Source organism: Hyperolius riggenbachi, chromosome 9 (genome assembly GCF_040937935.1).
Source record: "Hyperolius riggenbachi isolate aHypRig1 chromosome 9, aHypRig1.pri, whole genome shotgun sequence".
Lineage (NCBI taxonomy): Eukaryota > Metazoa > Chordata > Amphibia > Anura > Hyperoliidae > Hyperolius > Hyperolius riggenbachi.
Window position 1 is genome coordinate 6759627 of NC_090654.1, and position 19249 is coordinate 6778875.

At 45.6% G+C, this 19249-nt stretch overlaps 2 protein-coding genes across 13 annotated transcripts in view; both read right to left on the reverse strand.

Annotated features, from left to right (window-relative positions):
* Window positions 1-19249, reverse strand: part of IQSEC1 (IQ motif and Sec7 domain ArfGEF 1) — a 1051066-nt gene that overhangs the window by 200004 nt on the left and 831813 nt on the right. Inside the window, exon 1 of one of the 12 annotated variants that reach the window (XM_068251858.1) lies at window positions 10653-10759. The exons of the other annotated variants lie outside the window; for them this stretch is intronic. Coding sequence (XP_068107959.1) covers window positions 10653-10729 — 77 coding nt within the window. The 5' untranslated portion in view covers window positions 10730-10759. Of the gene's footprint in view, window positions 1-10652; window positions 10760-19249 lie in introns of those variants that run through there. 12 annotated transcript variants of the gene reach the window in all.
* Window positions 19070-19249, reverse strand: part of LOC137531858 (E3 ubiquitin-protein ligase TRIM11-like) — a 1850-nt gene continuing 1670 nt past the window's right edge. Inside the window, exon 1 of the mRNA XM_068251838.1 lies at window positions 19070-19249. This exon is cut by the window's right edge and continues 1670 nt beyond it. The gene's annotated coding sequence lies outside the window, so the exon portion shown is untranslated.

Sequence of the window (19249 nt, forward strand, 5' to 3'; positions counted from 1 at the left end):
GTCAGTGACGTGACTATGTACTCTGTAATGTGCTGCAGAAGAGGTCAGTGCTATAAATACATAATAATAATAATATGGTAGGACATTAGACTATGATTATGGTAGGATTAGAGTGTGAGCTCCTCTGAGGACAGTCAGTGACATGACTATGTACTCTGTAATTTGCTGCAGAAGATGTCAGTGCTATAAATACATAATAATAATATGGTAGGACATTACACTATGACTATGGTAGAGATTAGATTGTGAGCTCCTCTGAGGACAGTCAGTGACATGACTATGTACTCTGTAATTTGCTGCAGAAGATGTCAGTGCTATAAATACATAATAATAATATGGTAAGACATTACACTATGACTATGGTAGAGATTAGATTGTGAGCTCCTCTGAGGACAGTCAGTGACATGACTATGTACTCTGTAATGTGCTGCAGAAGATATCAGTGCTATATAAATACAAAATAATAATATGGTAGGACATTAGACTATGACTATGGCAGGATTAGATTGTGAGCTCCTCTGAGGACAGTCAGTGACATGACTATGTACTCTGTAATGTGCTTCAGAAGATGTCAGTGCTATATAAATACATAATAATAATATGGTAGGACATTAGACTATGACTATGGTAGGCTTACATTGTGAGCTCTTCTGAGGACAGTCAGTGACATGACTATGTACTGTGTAAAGTGCTGCAGAAGATGTCAGTGCTATATAAATACATAATAATAATATGGTAGGACATTAGACTATGACTATGGTAGGATTAGATTGTGAGCTCCTCTGAGGACAGTCAGTGACATGACTATGTACTCTGTAATGTGCTGCAGAAGATGTCAGTGCTATATAAGTACATAATAATAATATGGTAGGACATTAGACTATGACTATGGCAAGGATTACACTGTGAGCTCCTCTGAGGACAGTCAGTGACGTGACTATGTACTCTGTAATGTGCTGCAGAAGAGGTCAGTGCTATAAATACATAATAATAATAATATGGTAGGACATTAGACTATGATTATGGTAGGATTAGAGTGTGAGCTCCTCTGAGGACAGTCAGTGACATGACTATGTACTCTGTAATTTGCTGCAGAAGATGTCAGTGCTATAAATACATAATAATAATAATATGGTAGGACATTACACTATGACTATGGTAGAGATTAGATTGTGAGCTCCTCTGAGGACAGTCAGTGACATGACTATGTACTCTGTAATGTGCTGCAGAAGATATCAGTGCTATATAAATACAAAATAATAATATGGTAGGACATTAGACTATGACTATGGCAGGATTAGATTGTGAGCTCCTCTGAGGACAGTCAGTGACATGACTATGTACTCTGTAATGTGCTGCAGAAGATGTCAGTGCTATATAAATACATAATAATAATATGGTAGGACATTAGACTATGACTATGGTAGGCTTACATTGTGAGCTCTTCTGAGGACAGTCAGTGACATGACTATGTACTGTGTAAAGTGCTGCAGAAGATGTCAGTGCTATATAAATACATAATAATAATATGGTAGGACATTAGACTATGACTATGGTAGGATTAGATTGTGAGCTCCTTTGAGGACAGTCGGTGACATGACTATGTACTCTGTAATGTGCTGCAGAAGAGGTCAGTGCTATAAATACATAATAATAATAATAATATGGTAGGACATTAGACTATGATTATGGTAGGATTAGAGTGTGAGCTCCTCTGAGGACAGTCAGTGACATGACTATGTACTCTGTAATTTGCTGCAGAAGATGTCAGTGCTATAAATACATAATAATAATATGGTAGGACATTACACTATGACTATGGTAGAGATTAGATTGTGAGCTCCTCTGAGGACAGTCAGTGACATGACTATGTACTCTGTAATGTGCTGCAGAAGATATCAGTGCTATATAAATACAAAATAATAATATGGTAGGACATTAGACTATGACTATGGCAGGATTAGATTGTGAGCTCCTCTGAGGACAGTCAGTGACATGACTATGTACTCTGTAATGTGCTGCAGAAGATGTCAGTGCTATATAAATACATAATAATAATAATATGGTAGGACATTAGACTATGACTATGGTAGGATTAGATTGTGAGCTCCTCTGAGGACAGTCAGTGACATGACTGTGTACTCTGTAATGTGCTGCAGGAGATGTCAGTGCTATATAAATGCATAATAATAATATGGTAGGACATTAGACTATGATTATGGTAGGATTAGCTTGTGAGCTCCTCTGAGGACAGTCAGTGACGTGACTATGTACTCTGTAATGTGCTGCAGAAGAGGTCAGTGCTATAAATACATAATAATAATAATATGGTAGGACATTAGAATATGATTATGGTAGGATTAGAGTGTGAGCTCCTCTGAGGACAGTCAGTGACATGACTATGTACTCTGTAATTTGCTGCAGAAGATGTCAGTGCTATAAATACATAATAATAATATGGTAGGACATTACACTATGACTATGGTGGGATTAGATTGTGAGCTCCTCTGAGGACAGTCAGTGACATGACTATGTACTCTGTAATGTGCTGCAGAAGATGTCAGTGCTATATAAATACATAATAATAATATGGTAGGACATTAGACTATGACTATGGCAGGATTAGAGTGTGAGCTCCTCTGAGGACAGTCAGTGACATGACTATGTACTCTGTAATGTGCTGCAGAAGATGTCAGTGCTATATAAATACATAATAATAATATGGTAGGACATTAGACTATGACTATGGTAGGATTAGAGTGTGAGCTCCTCTGGGGACAGTCAGTGACATGACTATGTACTCTGTAATGTGCTGCAGAAGATATCAGTGCTATATAAATACAAAATAATAATATGGTAGGACATTAGACTATGACTATGGCAGGATTAGATTGTGGGCTCCTCTGAGGACAGTCAGTGACATGACTATGTACTCTGTAATGTGCTGCAGAAGATGTCAGTGCTATATAAATACATAATAATAATATGGTAGGACATTAGACTATGACTATGGTAGGATTAGAGTGTGAGCTCCTCTGAGGACAGTCAGTGACATGACTGTGTACTCTGTAATGTGCTGCAGGAGATGTCAGTGCTATATAAATGCATAATAATAATATGGTAGGACATTAGACTATGATTATGGTAGGATTAGCTTGTGAGCTCCTCTGAGGACAGTCAGTGACGTGACTATGTACTCTGTAATGTGCTGCAGAAGAGGTCAGTGCTATAAATACATAATAATAATAATATGGTAGGACATTAGACTATGACTATGGTAGGATTACAGTGTGAGCTCCTCTGAGGACAGTCAGTGACATGACTATGTACTCTGTAATTTGCTGCAGAAGATGTCAGTGCTATAAATACATAATAATAATATGGTAGGACATTACACTATGACTATGGTGGGATTAGATTGTGAGCTCCTCTGAGGACAGTCAGTGACATGACTATGTACTCTGTAATGTGCTGCAGAAGATGTCAGTGCTATATAAATACATAATAATAATATGGTAGGACATTAGACTATGACTATGGTAGGATTAGAGTGTGAGCTCCTCTGAGGACAGTCAGTGACATGACTGTGTACTCTGTAATGTGCTGCAGGAGATGTCAGTGCTATATAAATACATAATAATAATATGGTAGGACATTACACTATGACTATGGTAGGATTAGATTGTGAGCTCCTCTGAGGTCAGTCAGTGACATGACTATGTACTGTGTAAAGTGCTGCAGGAGATGTCAGTGCTATATAAATATATATTGATAATATGGTAGGACATTACACTATGACTATGGTAGGATTAGAGTGTGAGCTCCTCTGAGGACAGTCAGTGACATGACTATGTACTCTGTAATGTGCTGCAGGAGATGTCAGTGCTATATAAATACATAATAATAATATGGTAGGACATTAGACTATGACTATGGTAGCATTAGAGTGTGAGCTCCTCTGAGGACAGTCAGTGACATGACTATGTAATCTGTAAAGTGCTGCAGAAGATGTCAGTGCTATATAAATACATAATAATAATATGGCAGGACATTAGACTGTGACTAAGGTAGGATTAGAGTGTGAGCTCCTCTGAGGACAGTCAGTGGCATGACTATGTACTCTGTAATGTGCTGCAGAAGATGTCAGTGCTATATAAAATACATAATAATAATATGGTAGGACATTAGACTATGACTATGGTAGGATTAGAGTGTGAGCTCCTCTGAGGACAGTCAGTGACATGACTGTGTACTCTGTAATGTGCTGCAGAAGATGTCAGTGCTATATAAATACATAATAATAATATGGCAGGACATTAGACTGTGACTAAGGTAGGATTAGAGTGTGAGCTCCTCTGAGGACAGTCAGTGACATGACTATGTACTCTGTAATGTGCTGCAGAAGATGTCAGTGCTATATAAATACATAATAATAATATGGTAGGACATTAGACTATGACTATGGTAGGATTAGATTGTGAGCTCCTCTGAGGACAGTCAGTGACATGACTATGTACTCTGTAATGTGCTGCAGAAGAGGTCAGTGCTATATAAATACATAATAATAATATGGTAGGACATTAGACTATGACTATGGTAGGATTAGAGTGTGAGCTCCTCTGAGGACAGTCAGTGACATGACTATGTACTCTGTAATGTGCTGCAGAAGGTGTCAGTGCTATCTAAATACATAATAATAATAATATGGTAGGACATTTGACTATGACTATGGTAGGATTAGAGTGTGAGCTCCTCTGAGGACAGTCAGTGACATGACTGTGTACTCTGTAATGTGCTGCAGGAGATGTCAGTGCTATATAAATACATAATACTACTATGGTAGGACATTAGACTATGACTATGGTAGGATTAGAGTGTGAGCTCCTCTGAGGACAGTCAGTGACATGACTGTGTACTCTGTAATGTGCTGCAGGAGATGTCAGTGCTATATAAATACATAATACTACTATGGTAGGACATTAGACTATGACTATGGTAGGATTAGAGTGTGAGCTCCTCTGAGGACAGTCAGTGACATGACTGTGTACTCTGTAATGTGCTGCAGGAGATGTCAGTGCTATATAAATACATAATACTACTATGGTAGGACATTAGACTATGACTATGGTAGGATTAGAGTGTGAGCTCCTCTGAGGACAGTCAGTGACATGACTGTGTACTCTGTAATGTGCTGCAGGAGATGTCAGTGCTATATAAATACATAATACTACTATGGTAGGACATTAGACTATGACTATGGTAGGATTAGAGTGTGAGCTCCTCTGAGGACAGTCAGTGACATGACTATGTAGTCTGTAATGTGCTGCAGAAGATGTCAGTGCTATATAAATACATAATAATAATATGGTAGGACATTAGACTATGACTATGGTAGGATTAGAGTGTGAGCTCCTCTGAGGACAGTCAGTGACATGACTATGTACTCTGTACAGTGCTGCAGAAGATGTCAGTGCCATATAATACATAATAATAACATGGTAGGACATTACACTATGACTATGGTAGGATTAGACTGTGAGCTCCTCTGAGGACAGTCAGTGACATGACTATGTATTCTGTAAAGTGCTGCAGAAGATGTCAGTGCTATATAAATACATAATAATAATATGGTAGGACATTAGACTATGACTATGGTAGGATTAGAGTGCGAGCTCCTCTGAGGACAGTCAGTGGCATGACTATGTACTCTGTAATGTGCTGCAGAAGATGTCAGTGCTATATTAATACATAATAATAATAATATGGTAGGACATTACACTATGACTATGGTAGGATTAGAGTGTGAGCTCCTCTGAGGACAGTCAGTGACATGACTATGTACTCTGTAATGTGCTGCAGAAGATGTCAGTGCTATATAAATACATAATAATAATATGGTAGGACATTACCCTATGACTATGGTAGGATTAGAGTGTGAGCTCCTCTGAGGACAGTCAGTGACATGACTATGTACTCTGTAATGTGCTGCAAAAGATGTCAGTGCTATATAAATACATAATAATAATATGGTAGGACATTTGACTATGACTATGGTAGGATTAGATTGTGAGTAATAATAATAATAATGAAGAAGAAGAAGAAGATAGTGACACTGTCAGTCTAAGGCCAGATTTGGGAAGTGATTCCTTTTTGGGATGTGGGAGGAAACCAGAGTGCCTAGAGAAACTCATACAACAAGGAGGTAACATACAAACTCCATGCAGAGTCCTGACATGAGCCTGTAGTGCCCTGAGGGGACAGTGCTAGCCACATGGGAGTCACACTGGTCTCTGCACATCTGACAGCCGTGTATGTAGTTGGCGTTATTCTGTGGTGAAGCATTCTGAGCCTATCGGCGTGGTGACATCGGCCGCTCCCCGGTCATTATGCCGGTCTCAGGTGTTCTCAGAGATTACCCCGAGCATTGGGGCATGACGGGCGACGCAGCTCTCTCTAATTATTATCTGGAGACCACTGCTGTGTGTGGAGGAGGGGGGACCCCGCTGTGTACAGAACGAGGGTCTCTCTCTCTCTGAGCCGGGGGTAGACTGCAGCTCCCCCAGGAAATCCTCCATTGTTTATACTCCCAGAGGGAAGAGACGCTCAGCTTTCATGTTCCGCAGCTCCGTGTGCCCAAAACCTTCCTCCAGCCACGCCGAAAACATTTCAGAACCGATAAATAAACCCATCGGCTCCTCTCCGCTCATCGCCATTTCAGGTTCGTGTTTATCTCCATGGCTGCAGCGTTTGTGGGGAGGTCATTGTTATGCTGCAGCGCTCACTATCTCCGTGTACAAAACCGTGTATTCCTCATCCACACAGGCCTGTCCTCCGTGTACAAAGCCGTGTATTCCTCATCCACACAGGCCTGTCCTCCATGTACAAAGCCGTGTATTCCTCATCCACACAGGCCTGTCCTCCATGTACAAAGCCATGTATTCCTCATCCACACAGGCCTGTCCTCCGTGTACAAAGCCGTGTATTCCTCCCCCACACAGGCCTGTCCTCAGTGTACAAAGCCGTGAATTCCTCCTCCACACAGGCCTGTCCTCTGTGTACAAAGCCGTGTATTCCTCATCCACACAGGCCTGTCCTCCATGTACAAAGCCGTGTATTCCTCATCCACACACGCCTGTCCTCCATGTACAAAGCCGTATATTCCTCCTCCACACAGGCCTGTCCTCTGTGTACAAAGCCGTGTATTCCTCATCCACACAGGCTTGTTCTCCATGTACAAAGCCGTGTATTCCTCATCCACACACGCCTGTCCTCCATGTACAAAGCCGTGTATTCCTCATCCACACAGCCCTGTCCTCCGTGTACAAAGCCGTGTATTCCTCCTCCACACAGGCCTGTCCTCCGTGTACAAAGCCGTGTTTTCCTCATCCACACAGGCCTGTCCTCCGTGTACAAAACCGTGTATTCCTCCTCCACACAGGCCTGTCCTCCATGTACAAAGCCGGGTATTCCTCATCCACACAGGCCTGTCCTCCGTGTACAAAACCCTGTATTCCTCATCCACACAGCCCTGTCCTCCGTGTACAAAGCCATGTATTCCTCATCCACACAGGCCTGTCCTCCATGTACAAAGCCGTGTATTCCTCATCCACACAGCCCTGTCCTCCGTGTACAAAGCCATGTATTCCTCATCCACACAGGCCTGTCCTCCGTGTACAAAACTGTGTATTCCTCCTCCACACAGGCCTGTCCTCCGTGTACAAAGCCGTGTATTCCTCATCCACACAGGCCTGTCCTCCGTGTACAAAACCGTGTATTCCTCCTCCACACAGGCCTGTCCTCCGTGTACAAAGCCGTGTATTCCTCATCCACACAGCCCTGTCCTCTGTGTACAAAACCATGTATTCCTCCCCCACACAGGCCTGTCCTCCATGTACAAAGCCGTGTATTCCTCATCCACACAGGCCTGTCCTCCGTGTACAAAGCCGTGTATTCCTCCTCCACACAGGCCTGTCCTCCGTGTACAAAGCCGGGTATTCCTCATCCACACAGGCCTGTCCTCCGTGTACAAAACCCTGTATTCCTCATCCACACAGCCCTGTCCTCCGTGTACAAAGCCATGTATTCCTCATCCACACAGGCCTGTCCTCCGTGTACAAAGCCGTGTATTCCTCATCCACACAGGCCTTTCCTCCGTGTACAAAGCCGTGTATTCCTCCCCCACACAGGCCTGTCCTCCAGGTACAAAGCCGTGTATTCCTCATCCACACAGGCCTGTCCTCCGTGTACAAAACCGTGTATTCCTCCTACACACAGGCCTGTCCTCCGTGTACAAAACCGTGTATTCCTCATCCACACAGGCCTGTCCTCCGTGTACAAAGCCGTGTATTCCTCCTCCACACAGGCCTGTCCTCCGTGTACAAAACCCTGTATTCCTCATCCACACAGCCCTGTCCTCCGTGTACAAAGCCATGTATTCCTCATCCACACAGGCCTGTCCTCCATGTACAAAGCCGTGTATTCCTCATACACACAGCCCTGTCCTCCGTGTACAAAGCCATGTATTCCTCATCCACACAGGCCTGTCCTCCGTGTACAAAACCGTGTATTCCTCCTCCACACAGGCCTGTCCTCCGTGTACAAAGCCGTGTATTCCTCATCCACACAGCCCTGTCCTCTGTGTACAAAACCATGTATTCCTCCCCCACACAGGCCTGTCCTCCGTGTACAAAGCCGTGTATTCCTCATCCACACAGGCTTGTCCTCCGTGTACAAAGCCGTGTATTCCTCCTCCACACAGGCCTGTCCGTGTACAAAGCCGTGTATTCCTCCTCCACACAGGCCTGTCCGTGTACAAAGCCGTGTATTCCTCCCCCACACACGCCTGTCCTCCGTGTACAAAGCCGTGTATCCTCATCCACACAGGCCTGTCCTCCGTGTACAAAACCGTGTATTCCTCCTCCACACAGGCCTGTCCTCCGTGTACAAAGCCGTGTATTCCTCATCCACACAGGCCTGTCCTCCGTGTACAAAACCGTGTATTCCTCCTCCACACAGGCCTGTCCTCCGTGTACAAAGCCGTGTATTCCTCATCCACACAGGCCTGTCCTCCGTGTAGAAAGCCGTGTATTCCTCATCCCCACAGCCCTGTCCTCTGTGTACAAAACCATGTATTCCTCCCCCACACAGGCCTGTCCTCCGTGTACAAAGCCATGTATTCCTCATCCACACAGGCCTGTCCTCCGTGTACAAAACCGTGTATTCCTCCTCCACACAGGCCTGTCCTCCGTGTACAAAACCGTGTATTCCTCCTCCACACAGGCCTGTCCTCCGTGTACAAAGCCGTGTATTCCTCATCCACACAGGCCTGTCCTCCATGTACAAAACCCTGTATTCCTCATCCACACAGCCCTGTCCTCCGTGTACAAAACCATGTATTCCTCATCCACACAGGCCTGTCCTCCATGTACAAAGCCGTGTATTCCTCATCCACACAGGCCTGTCCTCCGTGTACAAAACCATGTATTCCTTCTCAACGCAGGCCTGTCCTCCGTGTACAAAGCCGTGTATTTCTATCCTGGTTCACTTTACTTCATATATGTGTGAATATAAGAAATATATCAATGAAAAAGATGGGAATAAAGTTTAGAGACAATTAAACATTTTTCAGGAGAAAAATACATATTATTTACATAGATCTGTACATCAGTCCTGAAAGAGGGCTAAATGAGGGCTAAATGAGGGACAGAGGGACAGTTGGGAGCTATGCCTTCACTACATATTAAAGAGAGCCCGAGGTGGGGTCATAAAAGGCTACCTGATCTGGGGGACTGACCGGATCAGGTAGCCTCCAAAACCACCGCTCCCCGCCGCTCCTGTGGGCCACAATGGCCCACTATCGTGACCTCTGGGTCACAACGCTGCACGGAGAGACTGTGCATCTCTCACAGCGTGCAGGCAGGCGGGGGAGCAGCAGGACTGGAGGCGTGGCCAGGGATAGAGAGCTGCCCAATGGCAGCTCAGGAAGCCCTGCAGGAACACCCCTGGCGGATGTTTTGAACAGGGAATCACTCTCTCCCCTCTAGTTACCTCCGAATTAGCGACAAATATTGTCGCTAATCTCAGGGGACTATAGCGCGGCGGTGGGAGAGCTATAGAGCGACGGGGGGGGGGGGGGGGGGGGTAGCAGAGACATGTCATGAGGCAGAGAACATACCTCTGTGTCCCATCTGCCCACCTCCCCCGCACTGCCTCGGGTTCTCTTTAAATGCGGTTGAGGCTGTTGATCTGCATGGATCACTTCCTGGTCACTGGAGATGATGTCGTCAAAGGGGTGTGGCTGGAGAGAGGGGAGGTTCACATCCGTCAAATTTACCCATCCTGGGTGAGGCTAAAGTAGAAAGAGTTCGGCCAAAGAAGTCACCTCCACATACCTGCTCTAAATCATCCCCATCCCCCCACACCAAGCTCAGCCAAATCTGAACTCACATCCAGACCTGTTCTCCAGCCTCCTGCTATGTGTCAGGCCTGGTTCACACTGCAAGAGCTGTTTTTAGTGCTGCTAGTGGTTTGTTAAGCTGTGTACACACCTGAAAGATTAATGAAAGATCACAGACCAATTTTATCACCTTCCATGTAGTATAAGAGCCATAGTCTACAAAGCGACACGTTTCTGTCAGGCATAGCGGTATTACCTCACCAGCGGAGAGTGTTGCGGCCGCCGCTTCCGCGTCTGACGTCGCCCCGGCGGCGGCCGCATCCTCTCAGACATCTTGCGCAGCCCCCGGCAGGACAGGTCTCTCCTCTGCACATCAGATTAGGTCAGCACGCTCGTGGGCGGGACAGCAGGACCTTTATAATCTGAGGAAACGGGTCAGCTGATCTTGCAGTCAGCTGACACCAACCTGCCAATCACACGCTGCTGGTTAGTCCAGCCCTCTGGGCAGGCGGTTTGGATTGCTTTCTGTATTTAAGCTGGGAGATGTCATTTGCTCATTGTCTGCTGTTGCAAATACTTGGTGTTAGCGCTCAGACCTTAGATAGTTCCAGTGTGCTTTGACCCGGGAGGAAAGCGGGGATTTAACACAAGATAGGAATTGTTTGATAGCTATAATTATAACTCGTTACTATTGTTAGTTTATGGTGTATGACCCTCTGCTCGAATTTCTGACTGATTTTGTGCTAGTGAGCCTTCTGCTGATCTACTATCAGTAAGATACTGATTACTTTGGTTCAGGGATATATCTGGTGATTCTGCAGATCACCACATAATCAGATACTTGTGCTCTCGCTGACACATTGTTACAGTTTCGCAGGTATATTTCCGCTTTCTCAGGCAATAACGAGAAGGAGTATCACACAGCAAAAAGTCTTGTAAACGCCTAGCACCTCTGCGAAACGCGTTGCTTTGTACTTTGGAGTATGTGAATACATTTATTTTGATTGAAAATTGACATGTCTGCTTTGGGGAGGTGAGTCCACCACGACCTCCTAAGCAGTTTTTAGAATTTTTAGCATATTTTATCCTTTTGGCGCCTCTGTTCACCTTCTGCGATCCCTATATCTAAATCCCTTAGTGCCTGAGCCCACTGACGCAGTTGTGTCCGCTTCTGTCTGCTTCTCAGCATCTCTAAAGGTGCCCATAGACCTAAAGATTATGGGCAGATTCGACAAAGAGACAAATGTATCTCTAATCAAATCTGATTAGAGATAAATTTGTCTCTTGTCAATTCTGCCCATACACTACAGGCCGATTCCTGTCCGATTTCAGCATGAAATTATCAGGGAATCGGCTGAGCCCGCCGCGTCCGCACCTCTGTTGCCCCCCTAATGTATAAATGTGCCCCCCCCCCCCCCCCCGTGTGCATTTATACGTTACCTGGTCTGTAGCAGCCTCCACGCGGTGTCCCTCAAACTCTGGGCGTTTTGCCGTATGCGCTACTGGCGCCTAGAGTCTGACGTCAGACACTATGCGCCAGTAGCGTGTACCCATAGCCCCCGGAGGTTACGGACACTGCGCTGAGGCTGCCACAGGACAGGTAATGTATAAATGCACACGCGGGGGGTACATTTATACATTGCGGCAGGGCTTTCATCGTCTCATCGTTCACTCGCACCCGACCAAGCAACCTCAGCCCGACATCTTGCAGCATGCACGATAGACAAAGCGGCCAATTTCTGTCCCGAAATTGGTTGCTTTGTCGGTCGGGCATGCACTTGTTGGCGACAATTTTCATCCAATTTGATTATAATAATGAAATTGGATGGTCGATCGGCCGCCAAGTCGCCTGATGTATGAGCACCTTAACACTAATGTGTAACTGAGAAGCGAGTACAACTGCGACAGTGGGCTCAGACCCCAACCATGTAATAGACAGTGTCACTGCTGCACTCTTCACATATCAATTACCCCACACAGGGCTGATAACTGCTTAGACACGTTAGGCAGGGAGCACACTTAAGGTGTGTACACACGCACTGCCACCGCCAATGACGGGTCCGCCAGACCCCCCCGCTGGGCGGACGTTCCAGTGACAGTAGCACTTGTGAACGCGCTGTTGGCAGACTGATAAGGCTGTTTCTGAACGATCCGCTGATCGGATTGTTAAGTAATCGCCTCATCAGTCTGCCGACAGCGTGTTCACTCGTGCTACTGTCGCTGGAACGTCCGCCCAGCGGGAGGGTCTGGCGGACCCGTCATTGGCGGCGGTACTGCATGGGTACACACCTTTATAGGCTAAGTACTAAGGAAGATCAATGAGATGCAACTTTTTCCAAAATTATGGAAATTTGTATCCAAGTGTGTGCAGTTTAAAAACAGACCAATCAATTTAAACCCTGGTTTAAAGGACAACTGAAGTAAGACGTATATGGAGGCTGCCATATTTATTTCCTTTTAAACAATACCAGTTGCCTGGCAGCCCTGCTGGTCTATTTGGTTGCAGTAGTGTCTGAATAACACCAGAAACAAGCATGCAGCTAATCTTGTCAGATCTGAGAATAATGTCAGAAACACCTGATCTGCTGCATGCTTGTTCAGGGGCTATGGATAAAAGTATTAAAGAAAAACCCTGACCAAGAATTGAACTTCATCCCAATCAGTAGCTGATACCCCCTTTTACGTGAGAAATCTATTCCTTTTCACAAACTGATCATCAGGGGGCGCTGTATGGCTGATATTGTGGTGACACCCCTCCCATACTGTGATATCAGGACCATGGTGCTGACAGTTTCCTGTCTGTGAACCTCAATGCATTGTGGGAAATAGCTGTTTACAGCTGTTTCCAACTGCCAAAAAAGCAAGCAGCAGCTACATCACCTGCCAGCAGTAAAAATGTCACCATGTGATAAATGACAGAATGTAAATCAGGGAGAGGAAAGATTTTACAATGGGGAAAACGGATTAAATCATTTATACATAATTGTAAAAATGAAGAACTTTTTTTATTACATTATTTTCACTGGCGTTCCTCTTTAAAGGTAAAGGATCAGCAGTGCAGCCAGGCAACTAGTATTGTTTAAAAGGAAATAAATATGTCAGTATCTATATTCCTTTTGTTACAGTTGTCCTTTAAGACTCCGACCAGTACTGCAAAATACTTAAAGATGCATACCTTTCTGTAGCTTGCGCTCCTCTCTTTCATTTGATGCCTGAATCACCATTCTACATTTCGTTCGATTTCAATTTAAAAATTGCGGCTGCCATCTTGGCTGTGTTATAACTTCCAAGTCACCCCTGTCTTCTCTGTTAGAGAAGTGCATCACTGAATGAAGCAGGAAGAGGAAGTGACACGCATGGCCATTGCAAGAGGCTCCTCCAGAGGGGTCATAGCACGACTTTGTTGGAAGTCGTCTGGCTTAAAGGCATGCCCATGAGTGGTGCTCGGAGTCCCTTTAAGTGACACTGCCCATTTGTGTGATATGCTGCATTTTTGTGAGGGGGGTTTCATCCAACATTTTGCTGGGCAGGCCTACTTAGACCGCTGTTAAGTTCATGTAAATTTGGCTCCACCCATGACCACACCCACATTCTCCAGGTGGAGTTCCCAAAAGTGCCCCGGATATCTAAGTGCCCGTTTCCACTAGTGCGGTGCGATTCCGCTGCGGAAAACGCAAAAAGGAATTTGCATGCAGACGTGAATTACTTAAAAGGACACCCGAAGTGACATGTGACATAATGAGATAGACATGGGTATGTACAGTGCCAAGCACACCAATAACTAGGCTGTGTTCCTTTTTTTCTTTCTCTGCCTGAAAGAGTTAAATATCAGGTATGTAAGTGGCTGACTCAGTCCTGACTCAGACAGGAAGTGACTACAGTGTGACCCTCACTGATAAGAAATTCCCCTTTTTATCGCTTTCTTGCTCTGGATAACGTATGTTTACCGATCTGCGAGAAATAACGGCAAGGTTTATGCAGTGAGGGCCCTCTCACACTGAAAATCGCAATCGGCATTACAAACACACTGCCATTTACCCTATACTCACCAATTGGGCGTTTCACTGTGCAATTCCTAATAGTCGGAAACGATAACAACTGAGGAAAAGATTTTATAGGACACCCGAGGCGAAAATTAACTGATGAAATAAATGATTGTATCTATCTTCCTTCTCCTAAAAATGACTTTTTAAGATATTCCAGTTTTACTTTATGTTTAAGTCTACTTTTTACATTTTAACTGTTTTATTGTTTTTGCTCAATGACACATTCATTGAAGTATGCCAGAGCTAAAATCTATGAACTATTGACCCTTTTTATCTCTTTCCTGCTCGGAAAGTGTTTTATAGTTGGAATTTCTTATCAGTGAGGTTCACACTGTAGTCACTTCCTGTCTGAGTCAGGACTGAGTCAGCCACTTGCATACCTGATATATAACTCTTTCAGGCAGAGAAAGAAAAAAAGGAACACAGCCTAGTTATTAGTGTGCTAGGCACTGTACATACACATGTCTATCTCATCATGTCACATGCCACTTCGGGTATCCTTTAGGCCTCTTGCACACTGCAAGCAATTCAGATTCAGATTCCGCTTTTTAATCTGTTTTTACTTCCGATTCCGATTTGCAGTTTGCTCCTTGCACACTGCAAATCGGAATCTGAATAGGAGGTAAAAACTGATTAAAAAGCGGAATCTGAATCTGAATCGCTTGCAGTGTGCAAGAAGCCTAAAAGTGTACCTGAGATGAAGAGCTGAGCAGCATGCATACCTACCTGGGGCTTCCTCCAGCCACATGTGCTCTGTTGCCTCCCTTGCAGCTTGGTTCTTCCACAATCTCGCCCGGTATTTTCTCCAGCCGCAGTCAGTCGTGCTGCAGTGCGCATGTGACGCCCGGCTGCGCACAACCACATCACCCTCCTGTTACTGGGAGCGTTCTGCGCAATTAGTATTGCACAGGTGCAGATCACTCCCAGCAACAGGAGCGTGATGTGGGCACATGCAGTAGCGTAACAATAGGCCCTGCAGCCCTTGCTCCCGTGGGGAAGCCCGCTCGTGGCCGTTTTGTGGGGGCTGGAGGGGTGGCAGCATGAGTGGAAAGCCTTGGCCACAGTCGGCGGGGAGAGGGGAAGTTCCCCCCTCTCCCTCACCTCGGGGCTCTCCCCTCTGCGCTCCCCTCCAGCTAGTTAGTGTGTGGGCAGCGGCGGCAAGATACATACCTTCTTGCTTGCGTTCCATCGCAGACTTCTCGCTCTAGCGGCTGACGTCACTAGTGACGTCAATTCCGGAAGTGACGTCAGCCACTAGAGCGAGGAGTACACGGTGGAACGCACGGATGAAGGTATGTATCTGCCCGCCGCTGCCCACACTGTAACTAGCTGGAGGGGAGCGCAGAGGGGAGAGCCCCGAGGTGAGGGAGGGGGGGGGGAACTTCCCCTCTCCCCGCCGACTGTAGCCAAGGCTTTCCCCTCATGCTGCCACCCCTCCAGCCCCCACAAAACGGCCACGAGCGGGCCCCAGGGGGGGGCGCTCTGAAATTCTGTAGGGGGAGGGGGGCCCGGTGGGGCCTAGTTATGCCCCTGGGCACATGTGTACTGCAGCACAACTGGCGAGATTGTGGAGGACAGCGAGGGACGCAACAGGGGGAGTACATAGGGCTGGAGGAAGCCCCAGGTAGGTATAAATGCTGATCTGCTTGTCTCAGGTTTCCTTAAATCTAACGTAAAGCTACAACTCCCAGCATGCCCTTCTCACAACAGACCCACATGGTCCTGCCCATACAAGATCCACCTCCTTACCAGAATCCAATTGGCAGATGCAGCACTGGTGCTCATTGGCTGGTTATATGCTGGGTACACACGTTGAGATTTCCCCGCTCGATTTGCGGGATCGACCAGATCGATTCGATTATTTCCAACATGCTTGATTGGATTTCGATTGTTCCTGCCGTCGATTTTGCATACTTCACATGCAAAATCGACGGCAGGAACGATCGAAATCCAATCGAGCATGTTGGAAATAATCCAATCGATCCGGTCAATCCCGCAAATCGAGCGGGGAATCTCAACGTGTGTACTCAGCATAAGACTGAAGTAATCAGTGAGAGAGAAAAACATTTCTATGTGTATGCAAGGTAAAACATAACATCTTCCGGACTCTGTGAGTCTGGCCCTATATAGTAACCCTGATGGGCTTTCTAAAAGATTGGATGCTTACCCTGGGGCTTCCTCCAGCCCCTTGAGCACCGATGCATGCATGTGTATGTATGTATGCCGCGCCGGTGAGCTGGGCGTCGGGGGAGCTGGATGACGGCTCTGAGTTGCTGCAGCTCGGAGGGAGGTGTAATTCGGGATCCGGCAACTGCCCGCTCCGCGCGTTGCTCTGCATATACCTCCTGCAGCTACCACAAGTCAGGCTCGGGGTTACCGCTCTGAGCTGCGGTTTTCCGCCCTGAGCCTGACTCCGGGTTACCGCTAAGGAGGTTAATGACTTATTAGGGTGACAGTTTTGGGGCTGAGCTCTGTACAGACTCTAAGTATTAGCTAGCTATGTGTTAAGGCTGGTGCACACCAGAGCGGTTTTGGAGCGTATTTTAAAACGCTTGCAGGGGGAAACCGCTTGGCTAATGAAAGTGAATGGGACGGTGCACACCAGAGCGGCTCGTTTTTTCCCCAAACACAAACTCGGGGGCTGCAGCATTTTTTAGATTTCTGAGGCGTTTCTGCCTCATTGTAAAGTATAGAAAAGTGGAAAACCGCTCTGAAAAATGCCAGATCAGAGCGGTTTTCCAGGCGTTTTTGTTACAGAAGCTGTTCAGTAACAGCTTTACTGTAACAATATATGAAATCTATAGCAAAGAAATGAACAGCGCTACTTAAAAACAGATGAGTGCCTACCTGCAAGAGAGTGCAAGCCCCACTTATGGGATAAAATACACACCGAGCATACACATGACCTGTCTACCACTTGGAGGATGTTGGTTTCCTGTAACAGCTTGCATGCAACTTGTTAAGTACTCGTCCCTCCCACTGTCGAAGAAGTCTTTCCTCCATGGGAGGGGACCTAACACTAACTAAATCCTACCTATGCATATGCATAGCCTGGGCGCGCTACCAAGTAAAATTGAAAATTGCGCAAAAAAGTGGGATCAGTGCATCACCAGGCCGCCTCCGAATGGCCTCTGCTCAGAGATGCGCTGAGCCCCCCCAGAAACTACAAACGCACCTTGAACCCAAACAGAGGCTCTGCATATACACCAAAAGCAAAGCTGTTAAGTGGGAGCAGCTGACCAAAAATAAATCAAATTAATACATAGTTGAGCCCCCTCTGCAAAAGAGTGCAAGCAGTGGGAGGGACAAGTACTTAACAAGTTGCATGCAAGCTGTTACAGGAAACCAACATCCTCCAAGTGGTAGACAGGTCATGTGTATGCTCGGTGTGTATTTTATCCCATAAGTGGGGCTTGCACTCTTTTGCAGGTAGGCACTCATCTGTTTTTAAGTAGCGCTGTTCATTTCCTTGCTATGTACTAATTTAATTTGTTTTTGGTCAGCTGCTCCCACTTAACAGCTTTGCTTTTGGTGTATATGCAGAGCTTCTGTTTGGGTTCAAGGTGCGTTTGTAGTTTCTGGGGGGGGGGGCTCAGCGCATCTCTGAGCAGAGGCCATTCGGAGGCGGCCTGGTGATGCACTGATCCCACTTTTTTGCGCAATATATGAAATCTGCTACACAAAAACGCTCCAAAATGGGCTCGGCATGGTTAGAAAATCTCTCTGCACATGCCTAGAATCGCTCTGAAATCTGCTTCAATAACCTCTAGCGTTTGGCAGATCTGCTGGAGATTTTTGGTGTACACTGGGCCTAACATGGAAGGAAAATCATGTGACACTCAGGCTCAGGTGTGGCTCCGCCCCCTGGAGAAGGGGAGGAGGCAGCCAGGATCCATTGCTAAGCCTCCTGCAGCCAGTATAGTGAGACCCCTGACCCCTTCCATCCCCACCCTGACACAAAGGATGGCCAAGCGAGGGGAGGAGGGAGCAGAAGAGAGAATGTCCTACTATATGCTGGTCACTGCAGCCATGGCCTGAGTCATATCCGCACATAGCAAAGGCTGGAGAATGGTGTATCTAATATAACTGACTATATAGCAGCACCTCCTCCTATATTGATCACTGCAACCATGGCCTGGGTCATATTAGAACAGGCTGCTGAATGGGGGAATGCTTATTGTATTTGTAATTGTTCTTATGCTGGGAATACACAATGAGATTTCTAAGTTGATTTACTTATTTCCGATTGATTTTCTTATCTTTTCTTAGCAATTTCCATTCACTTCTATGAGAAATCGATTAGAAAATTGAATCGAAAATAAGATTGGTCATGTCGTAAATTATCTAATCGGACCATCTATCTAACACAAAATCTATTGGTGTATTCCCAGCATTACACATGCGCACTGATCCATACAGAGGGTTGTGTCCCTCCTGTGTTAGTCAGTCTGCAGTGCAGTGTAATCTCATTACAGAAGCACACCTGATAAGCAGAGCTGTACAAACAGAATGAGGTGTCTGAAGCTCCCCCTGCTGGACACAGTCAGTAATATTTATATTCATGAGTATTGCTTCTTGTTTATCTCCTTTATAACATTTATTTATGGATTTTAAAATGAATCCAGAATATAAGGAAAAGCAATAGAAATGATTAGTTTCATGTGACATGTTTCTTATCACAGGCGGCTCATCACTGGAAGTAATACAGAGAATAGAGATTATTATCAGTGACAGATAAAGAAATACAATTATAATCATGTGACAATAAATGAGGATTTCAGGATATAATGATTCAGGACAGAAACCA